The sequence below is a fragment of the Chrysemys picta genome, chromosome 5, assembly GCF_011386835.1.
Source record: "Chrysemys picta bellii isolate R12L10 chromosome 5, ASM1138683v2, whole genome shotgun sequence".
In the NCBI taxonomy this organism is placed as follows: Eukaryota; Metazoa; Chordata; order Testudines; family Emydidae; genus Chrysemys; species Chrysemys picta.
The window spans coordinates 58,000,902-58,013,585 of NC_088795.1; the positions used below are offsets into that span (position 1 = coordinate 58,000,902).

A 12,684-nucleotide genomic window follows, 5' to 3' on the forward strand; every position below is an offset into this window, starting at 1 on the left:
CCTGGAACTTGGGTTCTCACACCTATGAGGCTGGCAGGGCTTGAGATCCCAATTTCTAGCCCAAGCCACAATGTCCACACTGCTATTTTTAGTGCATGAGCTCAAGCCCAGGTCAGGAGGCTCACTCCTAGCTGCAATGTAGACAAACCCAAAGTGGCCTCTGACCCAGGTCAGAGCAGCCCTAGGCTTGCTCTCAGCTGCCAACAGTAGTAGAAACCAGGAAGAGCTGAAGTGCAGTGGTGCTCTGACCATACCTCATTTTCTCCCTTTATTCCCCTTCCACCAGCTCTGTGCCACGTGGGGACTCCCCTTGTGATGAGGAAATTCCTGCCTGATTAATTCAGCGAAGTCACAGTGCAGTATCTTGATATCACAGAGCACCAAAGAAAGATATGATAACATAAACAATCCTTTTTTGATGTGACTGAATGAATCAGACAAAAAAAGGAGGCCGATTACACAGAAGAAAGTTTCTGTTTGCAAAACAGATGGGAATCCGCACTGATGGGGAAGGAAATACAGAAAATGTTCATGCTGTGTTAATGTTTGTTTTATAGACATTTGTAATGGGGTTATAGTTCTTTAAATGTTTCTGTTATAAGACAAGAAGTAGATTAAAAAAAGATGAATTATTAAACATTGTTGTCAACAACACTGAGGACATGTCTACACTGCCTCAGTTTGGACTGTGGTGGTGTGAACTGGAGTGTACACCAAAGTGCTACTCTGTAACTTTCCCACATGGACACTGCGGGCATGAATTTAAGGGTCCCAAGTTTGCACCAGTGTAGTCCTCTTCAAACAGGGCTACACTCACACCGACTAGGGACCTTTTAGGGTGCCTACAGTGTCCACACTGGGGAGTTATAGTGCAGCACTGCAGTTCACTCCCCTGTAGTCTGAACGGCAGAGGCATGTAGACATGCTCTGTGATGCAATTCTTTATTATAAAAAGTCTCTGAAACTCTAGCCCCAGTTTAAGAAAAAAGCAATACAATTTAGTACACTTTCAGTGTAATATACTATAGCATACAACACACTCAATTACTTGATACTAACACTAGACTCATTTTGTCAAGGACGTGCACATTTTGATCTTGATGATGCTTTTAAGTCACTTGTGTTGAGGACAATGTGTACTCAGTGAGTCAGAATTCCTCCCAGTTCCCCAGCATGCAGGGGAGCAGGTTTTCTGCTACTCCTTTTCATGAGAAGCAGCATGCTCCCTTGGTGTGCTTGGCCAGGTCTGTTGGTTCATGCATAGAGGAACAGGGCTATGGCCTTGCTTCCTTTCTACCCCCTGCAGGATATAGGACATCCTGAACAGAAAGAGCAGTCCCTGCTGTAATGGGGAGCAGGAACTGCAGTTGTGCTCTGAGGCGATGCAGCAGGGATGCTCAGGTTCCTTGTTTTCCACCCCTTATAGAATCATAGAAGTGTAGGACTGGAAAGGACCTTGAAAGGTCATTGAGTCCAGTCCCCTGCCTTCACAGCAGGACCAAGTATCATCCCTGACAGATTTTTTTCCCCAGATCCCTAAATGACCCCCTCAAGGATTGAACTCACAAGCCTGGGTTTAGCAGGCCAGTGCTCAAACCTCTGAGCTAAGGCCCGCCCCCACTTCTCTTGCAAACCTCCAGGACAAAATTTGCTTCCTCTTTTGTTACTTTTGTAGTTAAATGTCTTGTATCATTTTGTGACGTACAGGTGCTAAATCAATATGCCATCTAACAATTAGCAAGTATACGGGTAACAATAGGAGCTAACCTACCTGTGCTTAACAGCAGCAAAACTTTCATTATGGTATATTCTTCAAAGCTAATCTGCAAGCGAACAAACTGCAGGCTGATCTGGTGCATCCCCTGGCACAGTTCAAACATTGCAGACTGGCGCATCCTCTCCCTACAAAGGAAAAACAGAACAGCAGCATGTGAGAATGCAAATGCATAACAAAATCCAGAATGGCAACCCATGCATCAGGGAAGTCAAAGTGCAACCTTCCAGTGAAACACAGCCAACTTCAATAAAGCTTGCAGCTCGTTCTTGTTTAGCAACAGATTTATGGCCTACAGAGACTGTATGTGCTCCATCTTATTGTGAGTGGCAACCTCTTCTATGTGCTACAGGAATGAGAAAACACAGAATGCAGCCACTTTAAAACTAGCTGAACTTTCCAAATCCTGATCACTGCATTCTGGCCTTGGAGGACCCAGAACAGAGTCCTTTTAAGCTGAGAGGCCCGTCACGATCTAGGCACAGAAGTCAATTTCACGGAACCAGGAATTTTTGTTAACTGGGCTTACTATAGGTAAGCTGGGGTAATACTATATTAGTTAGGGTTACCATTTGTCCGGATTCCCCCGGACATGTCCGGATTTTTGAACTAAAAATAGCGTCCGGGGGGAATTTGTTAATGTCCGGACTTCCCTCCCTCCCCCCCCCATGCAGAGCACTCGCGGCTAACAGGGCAGCCGGATGGTGCTACTTACATGGGGCTCCGACAGCGAGAGAGAGTCCCTCCTCCACTTCCCCCTCCCCCCTGCAGCATAGCTCACTCCCTCCCTCCCTCCCTCCCTGCATTCGCCTCCGGCAATCTGGAGCTCCTCCCCCACTGCTGCCCAGCCTGCCGGGAGAACGGCTCAGACTCAGCAAGCTCCCAGAGAGCCCCCTAGGCGAACCGAAGGCCAACAACAAGGGAGTCAGGGGGCAGGAGAAGGGGCAGGGAGGTTCTGGAGGTGGCAGTCAAGGGGGGGGGGTCGGGAGTTCGGGGGGGGCTTTCTGGGAGGTGTGGGTAAGGTTTTGGGCAGTCAGGGTACAGGTAGGGGGTAGGGTTCTGGGGGGCAGTTTGGGGGGGGTCTTAGAAGGGGGCAGTTAGGGGACAAGGAGCGGGGGGTGGGTGTTTGGGAGTTTGGGGGGGCTGTCAGGGGGCAGGGGTGGGGAGAGGGATCGGAGCAGTCAGGGGACAGGGAGCAGAGGGGTTTAGATGGGTCGGGAGTTCTGGGGGGGGGGGCTGTCAGGGGGTGGGGAGTGGTTGGATGGGGTGTGGGAGTCCCAGGGCTCTGTCTGGGGGTGTGGATAAGGGTTGGGGCAATCAGGGCACAGGTAGGGGGTAGGGTCCTAGGTGGCCAGTTAGGATTGGGGAGAGGGTCTCAGGAGGGGGCAGTCAGGGGACAAGGAGCAGGGAGGCTCTCTTAATGGCTCTCCATGCGTCTCTGGACCCTCTCAGTTGTCAGGCTTGGATGGAAACATTGCCTGAGGGTAGTGAGAGAATGGGTTATCGGTGAGGTGGGGGTGGGCGTGAGCCCGGTCAATAGGGGCAACCCCTACCAAGATCTGAGCCTTTTCTCACATGCCCGTTAGAGCTCGACATTATGCTGTTTGGGACCCCTCTTTGAGGAAAGCCTCTGGATTGCAAGTCCAACCGCTACCTCCTCGTGGTGAGAGTCGGTAACTGGCTTGGATAGCCAGGCGGATTGCGGAGGACGAACCCACATCCCACATTCAGAGGGGTGTGGGACGGGGTTGGGCAGCCCCATATGGTGCCACATGGATGCCCCCCTGGTAAGGGTAGCCTCCCCCAGGTACGGGTTGACTCCCCCTGGTAAGGGTTAGATTCCCCCTGGTAAGGGTAGCCTCCCCCAGGCACGGGTTAGTTTCCCCCTGGAAAGGGTAAGTTTCCCCCAGGTACGGGTTAGTTTCCCCCTGGAAAGGGTTAGTTTCCCCCTGAGAAGGGTAAATCTTTTAGCTATGGAAAAAAGTAATTTATATTTTTATACCGGATTGGCGCTGGACCGGGTTAATAACGCCCCCGCTGTTGGCTTTGATGCCCCGGCTGACAGTGTTAAATATATTAGGGGTGTGATCAGGGTCGCTGGACCAATGGATAAAATGGTGTGGACTATAATGAAGTCTCATGAGAATGAGAGTGAGAATCAAGTCCTCCCAGTGGAGCATGGAGAGGAGGTAGAGGAGAATGTTTGTGATGATCGTGGTGAGGAGATTTTATCTATCTTACCGATGGTTTTTACAAGGGACACTTTTCATGATTTAACTATGGACAGTTTTAATCCAGATTTTAAGTATTTAAGTACATTTGATGATCCATATGTTAGGGAATCGGGATATCTTAATGCTCATTTAGTTAATGGGTCTAGTTTATTAAATAGTTTTAGACCAAGTACTGATTTTAATAGGGATCGTAATAAGGATCTTAACAGTACTGGTAGTAATATAAATATATTAGAAAGTAGTTCGTGGAAGGATGGGGTTTTTTATTTAGAGTATCCCGTTGATAGTTTTAATTGTCCAATATGTCCCCAGATATTACCAACATTTGGTAAATGGGCCAAACACATTAATGTGGTTCATAAAAGTAAAGCCATACGAGTTGTATGTAGTAAATGTGGAAAATCTTCTCAATATCGTAATATAGCTTGCCACTACCCCAAGTGCATACCCAAGAAGGCGGATACCCCAATGAAGAGCCATACGTGCTCGGTCTGTGGGCTTGGTTTTCATACTAGAACTGGATTGAGCCAACACTGTAGACATAGACACCCTGCTGTGAGGAATGAGCAAAGAAAAGAAGATATGGCTGCTAAAAGTAAGATCAAAGAGGGATCGATTAGATCTCGTATATGGACCAAAGATGAGGTTGCGCAGCTTATACAGTTGGAAAGGAAATATATTGGGAAAAGAAATATAAATAAATGTATTGAGAGCGAGATGAGGACCAAAACGAATAAACAAATATCAGATAAAAGACGAGAATTAGCAAAGAAGAAGTTAGTGGTAACAGAAGATAGGGAGGAAGTGACTGAGGTAGAGGACATTAGAGTAAATATATTAGAAATTCCGCCCCCAAGAGAGAGGATTTTCCCACTAAAAGGACATCCAGAAGTGGATTTAGTGGAGAAAATATGTAAACGGGGAAAACAAAGTAGGGAGGGAAGAGAAATAATAAATAGTTTAGGGGAAATTGAAGGATTATTAAAGGAGGATTTAACAAAAGCTCTCGGATGGGCAATGTTGGAAAAATTATGTTATTCATTAGTAGAGGGAAAGGACCCTAGAAATGAAAGTCAAATAGAGTTGAGGAATAAAGGAAAAGGGAAGATGAGAAAGGAGGAGAGAAGGAAGCAATTTAATGCAAGTAGGAGATATGCTACAAAGAAAGCTAAGTATAAATTCTATCAACAATTATTTGATAAGGATAGAAGAAGATTGACTCGCATTATAATGGGAGAGCCAGATAAGGCTAAGTGTGCTATCCCTATGAAAGAAATTGAGGAATACTATGTAAATATTTTGGGAACAATTGGACATGGTAATATGATAGGGTGGCCATCATCCACAGAGAATGCGGATAATGATATATTAATGAGTCCGATCTCTGTGGATGAGATTAGAATAGCTTTAAGAGAAATAAGAAAAGATAGTGCTCCTGGCCCAGATAAAGTAAAAGTGAGCAATTTGTGGGATATTTTTAATTTAGACTCCTTAATACTTACACAAATTTTTAATATATGGTTTCTAAATAGACAGGTACCAGATGAATTTAAGAAAAATAGAACGATTTTAATACCAAAGACACAAGATGAGGAGGAAATGAGGAAGTTAACATCTTGGAGACCATTGACAATTGGGTCAGTTTGGATTAGAATCTATACCAAAATATTAGCAAAAAGACTGGTGGAAACAGTTAAGATATGTAGTAGACAAAAAGGGTTTATATCCGCCCCTGGGTGTGAGGAAAATATTGCTATATTAGATAATTTGATTAAAGGGGCTAAACGAAATGGGAATGAAATTGCAATAGTGTTTGTAGATCTGGCTAAAGCATTTGATTCTGTGGGACACGGACATATAATAGCCGGGTTGAGAAGATTTGGTATAGATGAACATTTTATAGATATTATTAGGGACCTTTATGATAATTGCACAACTAGGGTATGGGTGGGTGATGAAGCTACTGAGTCTATTTTAATTAGGAGGGGGGTCAAGCAGGGTGACCCGTTGTCCCCAATTTTGTTTAATATTGCTATGGATCCCCTTTTAACTAGATTAGAAGTAGAAGGAAGTGGTTTTTATGTTAAGGGTAATAGTGTCACGTCATTGGCTTTTGCCGATGATGTGGCAATTGTAAGTAGTTCATATAAAGGAATGATCAAAAATTTGGGTATCTTAGAGGAGTTTTGTAAAAATACTAATCTCTCTGTTAATGTGAAGAAAACGAAAGGCTTTCATATTTTAACTAAACATAAAACCTATGTAGTTAATCCTAAGGATAATTGGCAGATAGGGTCAGAGGAGATTGAATATGTTCAACCAGGGGATTTTGAAAAATATTTAGGAGCTAGAATAGATCCCTGGATAGGTGTAGGGAGATCGGTACTTAAAGAAAAATTGAAAGATTGGAGTGAGAATTTAATTAAGGCCCCATTAAAACCGGCCCAAAAATATTAATTTTACAGACATACATCTTACCGAAGCTATTTTATAATCTTCTTTTAATAGAACCCCCTTTTAATCTTTTAGATGATCTTGATGTGTTAGTTAGAAAAATAGTTAAAGAGATTTTACATTTACCTCAGTGTACCACAGATGGGATATTTTATTCTAGAGGTAGGGATGGTGGTTTAGCTCTCACTAAGTTTAGTGTGCAAATCCCAAATATGTTAATTCGTAAATGGAGGAGACATATTGTCTCGAGAGATGATTGGATGGACCTATCTTATCTATATGCAGGAGAAAATCTTGTGGATAAAATATTGTTATTTAGTGCAGTAACAGCTCATCCCAAGAAATGGAGGGAAGAGGAATTTTTAAGATGGTCGGAACTGAGATGTCAGGGAGTAGGGATAAAATATTTTTAAAATGATTTAATTAGTAATTCGATTTTTAGAAACTCTAGTAAAGTTAAATCGTCAGCGTATATCGCAGCATTGCAGCTTAGGGCAAATATTTATCCTACTAGGGAGACATTAGCAAGAGGAAGAGGCGGTGTGAATGCTCTTTGTAGATGGTGCGGTAAAGTGCGGGAGACTGTTCCCCATATCTCAGGACAATGTTATAAGACTAAGAATGCTAGGATAAAAAGGCATAATAGAGTAGTGTCTGCAGTTGTAGATAAGGTTGGTAAATTAGGGTGGAAGGCAATAATAGAGCCCCATTTGAGAAATAGTAAGGGTGAGTTAAGAAAGCCGGATATTATATTTATAAAAGGAGATACAGCAGTGGTGGTTGATGTTACAGTGCGATGGGAGGATAATGCCGGAAGTTTGGAACAAGCCCACAGTGAGAAGGTGGCTTATTATCTTGAGTTAGAGGAAGAAATTAAAAACTTAACGGGAGGTAAAAATATCCACTTCTTTGGTTTTGTGCTTGGGGCGCGTGGCAAGTGGAGTGAAGGGAATAATGATTTGTTACAATTACTGGGAATGGACAGAAGTAAAAATTTTAAGGAGAGTATATGTAGACTTGTTTTATATTCCACTATTGGTATGATGGCTATATTCAGTGACAGGTAAAGATCCCGGAGTTTCCATTCCGTGTATCTTGCCAAAACTAAATTTTAGCTATTTTGGTTTCCATGCTCTAAATTTTCAAATTTTTAATATTGTTTTGAACATTAACATATTTAGTGTTATTTAATATCTGTCCTTCAATAGAATGGTTTTAACTATATAATAAATACTTATTAATGGATGAAATTCCAATTTAAATTATTAGTTTTTTTTTTTTTTTTTAACTACTGGATGTGGATGCGGACTGGCCGCATATAGTAACCAGGAAAGGGCAGGTAGTCACGCCTGTACATAAATAGGGGGTGAAGTCTTGGGGGGGCAGTTAGGGGCAGGGGTCCCAGGAGGGGGCAGTCAGGGGACAAAGAGCGGGGGGGGGGAGGGTTGGGGGTTCTGAGGGGGGCGGGAGGTGGGTGGGGCAGGGGCGGGGCTAGGGCAGGACAGGGGCGGGGCTAGGGTGGGGCTCCTCCCGTCCTCTTTTTTGCTTGCTGAAATATGGTAACCCTAATATTAGTTGGAAAAAACTACAGAAATAAAGAGAAATATCATTTGAAAACAAATTTGAGATTTAAGTTTTGAAGATATTAGTAACAACACACTAAGTAAAAAACAAAAACAAAATCAGGTTGTCAGTGTCCTTTCAATTTTTTCCTGGCTGAAGGCAACATTGACATGACAGTGTTCCAAAGGAGACGTATGGGCTGCGATATCTAAGCCCACGTTGTGTAATGTTTTGAATCGCTTACGCAACTCTGCTCACTGTATAGCAGGGAATTGGCTAAGTGTGCATGTGTAGTGTGAGGAGAAGAAATATGGTAAAAAGAGGAAAGAAAGTATATGGTCAGTTTTACACAAAAATGAGGGGAAGTCAAGAGAGATTCTTTCAGCATACTGGCAGACATCTTGACTTTGACATCATCATTCTGTATGGTGCTCTATTGTAAAAATACAGCCGACAGTTTTAGGAAAGGAATGAGAAATGAGGCAAGTGGCTTATAAAAATAAAATTAAATGCATGACTGTATGTTATCTCCTTCAAATCACCGTCATATACCATGAAGGAGTTAGCAGCTTAATGCTGTGGATAGACATCTGGGTATTAAAAGGACTAAATAATAGTGCATCAGCTATTCTAGATTTCGGTGTTGCTAGCTTTAGCATTTGTCCACCCCAAATAACTTCTGTTTCCAAAGCTGTTCTAACTATTTTCCTGGCAACATAGAAGGTCAAGCTACAAAGATAAATGTGTGCTACAATAAAAATGAATCTGATAAACTTAAATAACTAGAAGATAATTTATGTTAGAGTTTAGTATAATTCATTGAACTGCCTAAAGGAAACCATTTTTAAAGTGAACAAGGAACTTTCAGGTATTTAGTCAAGCTGTTGCAGTTCTGTTATATTGGAATACCAATGGCTGACAAAGTATATATATTTATGATGCCTTTATAAAGAAGAAAATGCCTTTTTGTAATCCCATGAGAAAGTTTATACAAACAACACTCTTATTAACCATTTTTTTCTATTTTAAGAGAAGTTACATAACAATATGTCAGCATACCAGACCATATTAGAGATAAAAATTTTGTAGTCATAGTTTAAAACAAACAAATTCTACTTTCTCTTCATATCTCCAAGTAGCTCTTTTCTTAGGCAATTTCAGACTAAACTATCCTGTATTAAAATTTAAGACAGCACTAATTAGAATTTTGCTGTGTTTAAGATGCTATTGCAAGACAAAAGAAAGTGAATAGTCATGAGGACCTGGACTGCTTGCCTCACTTGTAAAATTAGAATATAATATGGGTGTATAATAGAGCCCTATAATTGTTCAATGGTCACTAGTCACTTTTTATTGATCAGCAATAATTTTCTGTACTAAATATTTATTCACATAATACAGGGGCTGGATTAAGTTCAACTAATTATTTTAACCAAGCAAAATAACTTTTCAAACATACAGACTAGCTGGTGAAAGAGAATAATCATAGTGTATGCAAACAAAGACTTATTAAATCTTCCTGGTGTTTTCTCTCTTTCCTTAGCAAATTTTTTTCTTCTTCTGAATGCAAAGAAAATGTTCTCTCCATTATTAGGTGTACTCTACATTCTCTCCTCTTTTCTACCCTCTTCCTGAGATTTTGTAAAGCCTTCTAGGTTAGTTACAGGTAGTCATGCCATGTTATTTTTAATTTGCCTTGATCCATCATGGACTAAGGATATGAAAAGGAACAGGAAAATCAAAAGGAAACATTTCCAACACTTTGAACACTGACTAGAATATTCTTAGACTTTCTTACTAGAAAAACAAATGAGATCAACTGTTATTATTTATTAAGTACCGAAAGTACAAAACATGGAAAAAGACAGAGTCACTGCCCTAAAGAGCTTACAATCTAAGGCTGCAATGTTTACTCTGATTTAATATAACTTATTCATACAGCAATCCCTATGACTTGAATTGGACTGTTCATGCGAATAAGCTCTACACACAAGTAAGGATATGCAGGATCAAGGTACAGAATATTAAATTGAAATAAATAGACATTTTGAAAACCATGGCATAATCGGTCTACATTCTAACATTTCCTCTTTTAGCATTGCAGGAATGGTTGAATCCTGATTCTCTGAGTCATTCCACCTGGCTCATGGGAGTCTGGAGACAGTTCTACTACTACTGCACTAGGATGCACATCAAGTATCTCAGCACCTATAGCGATCACTCTTTAAAACTTTTCTGGTTTGCCTTTGATAGGCAATATTTCCTACATTTTCCTGTAATTTTATAAGGAATGCTTAACAAATGCTGTTAATGTTATTAAGTCACCAAACACAATTAGGAATTTAAGGATGCCCGTTCTATTCCATGATGCCACAGAGCAATCCATAACTCTTTGGGGCTGTGGAGTGCCACAGTTTGTGCATCAACTCAAGAAAGCTCTGCATCTGCAGAGGAGCAGTGGGCAAAGGGAGAAATGAGAGGAAATGGTCCTTATGCCACCTGCCCACCCAGAAGATCCACAGGACAAGGCAGAAATTTGCATAGAATAGGAAAAAATGGGCCCAGTTCTGCCTTCACATACATAGGTGCAACCTCTGCGTGAAGTCGATGGAAGATCTGCATGTGTATCTAGAGGAACATTTTATTTATTTTTCACTGTATTAATATGCCTGTGCAAAATATAAAATCACAGATAATTTAATTCTAAAATAAAATACAATTTGAAAATCCAGTCCAGAACTAAATCCCCCACCCCCAAACCCATATCATCAGGCAAAAAGCTGAGTAAACAGAGCCCTGAGGCCCAACAAACTGTTTCTTTTGGACTAGTAGGAAAATAATATCTCCTACCATCCCCTTCTGTCCACATCTAGGGACTGTTTTCTGTCCAAATCAATCTCCATTGCGGTGATAAGGCAAAAAGAGTGAGGCAGTCCCTAAGGTAGCCAGGGCCAAAAATACATAGGGATTTGTAGTTCAAAATCTACACCTTAAATTGCAATTCAAAATGAACTGGAAACCAGTGTAGCTAAAGTAACATAAATGGCAAACAGAAAAGTGAGCATTACTGCAGATTCTGCGCTAACTCAAGTTAGCATCTTGTGCTCAATGCTGTCTCTGGTTTCTTATTCCTCTACCTCTCACCTCCTTTAACAGGGGAGGACCTTTTGACTGGACAGCAGGAAATGAAAGAAGTCCAAAGAAGTCCATGAGTGCCAGGAATGGAGGGTGGGGGTACTCCCCTGTATTCCTTATCTCCATTTGGTTCTCCGTTTAGTCACTGGCTCAGTAAGAGGGGAAAGGGCCAGCTGATTGGATTCCAGGTGCCCCCCACTACCTATTTAAAGTTGACCAGACTTTTCAAAAGCCTCTTAGGCTATGTCTACACTGCAACACCAAGTCTCAGAGCCTGGGTCAATTGACTTGGGCTCACAGGGCTACAAATAGCAGTGTAGATGTTTCTCCTGCTTGGGCTGCAGCCTCAAACCTGGTGACGGGGGAACGGTCTTGGAGCCTAGGCTCCAGCACAGATGTCTACACTGCTATTTTTAGCTTCACAGCACAAGTCCTGCAAGCCTAAGTCAATTGACTTGGGCTCTGAGACTTGGTGTAATGGGTTTGTCTTTGTAGTGTAGATGTACCTTTACTCTCCAGTTAGCTGCCCCACCCTCCCTTCCCTTAGTTGAAGATTAGAAGCTGGGAGGCTTATGATGCTGTGGGTCTGACCAATCATCTGTTTTTTCCCATTGGGCCAAATTGGAATATGGTCCAGTGGGTTTTTTCACCTTCTTTCCAACCTCCTGGAGCCACAACTGGATTAAAAACAATAGGATTCAAGGTTCATATAATGCAACTTGCCACCAGTGTCCAGTGCAGGTAAAGGCTAAAAGGGCCAGATCCCAGAGGTAAATGACACCAGCAATTTCACAGCTGGACCATGGGGGGGAAGGAGCCTTTACAGACTGAGGTCCCCACTCCCAACCTCTGACACTCCATCCCCCTGGTGTGTCCTTGGAGTGGTGAGGGTGGTACCACAGAACTGAGTCTCGGGTAGACTCTCTTCTGAGTTATTGTTTGGTTTGTGATTAAAGTCCTGTGATCTGCATTGGAACCAATTAAATGCTTAGTATTTGAAGGCAGGAAAAGGGCAGTGTAGTGCCCCTCACCAAAGTGTAATTAATACTCATTTAAACCCACCCCATGTGTCTATCAGACATTTGCCTGTTTGGCCTGGTCAACACCAAAGAGCATATTGAAACAGTTTGTACCTTTATTAGCATAAAAATTATCTGATTCTAAGCATACAGATTGTTACAGTTGTTTTTTGTTTTGGGGTTGGTTTTTTTTTTACTTATTCTTTCTGGTTCTGTCATTGGTGTTTTTCTTTTATTGATGTATGTTTGCTTAAAGCAGAGGCATTTACTAGTTGCAATCTCGATTATTCATTATTGTTATTATTTATCTAGTCTCCTATCCACACTATGCGCAAATACAGACTTCTTTAATTTACTTCCAGGAATTACTTGCAGATGTTTTAACATGGATGAGCTGAGGATTACGTTGCACAAAAAACTAGTTGCCAAATAGAGAAACAATGTGGGTAAGCTAATATATTTTATTGGACCAATTTCTGTTGGTGAGAGAGACAAGCTTTCGAGC

At 41.8% G+C, this 12,684-nt stretch overlaps 1 protein-coding gene across 8 annotated transcripts in view; it reads right to left on the reverse strand.

The window, feature by feature from the left end:
* Positions 1-12,684, reverse strand: part of NR3C2 (nuclear receptor subfamily 3 group C member 2) — a 272,715-nt gene that overhangs the window by 16,524 nt on the left and 243,507 nt on the right. For all 8 annotated transcript variants that reach the window (XM_065597780.1, XM_065597781.1, XM_065597782.1 and 5 more), the window contains exon 7: positions 1,772-1,902. In XM_065597780.1, coding sequence (XP_065453852.1) covers positions 1,772-1,902 — 131 coding nt within the window. The remainder of the gene's footprint in view (positions 1-1,771; positions 1,903-12,684) is intronic.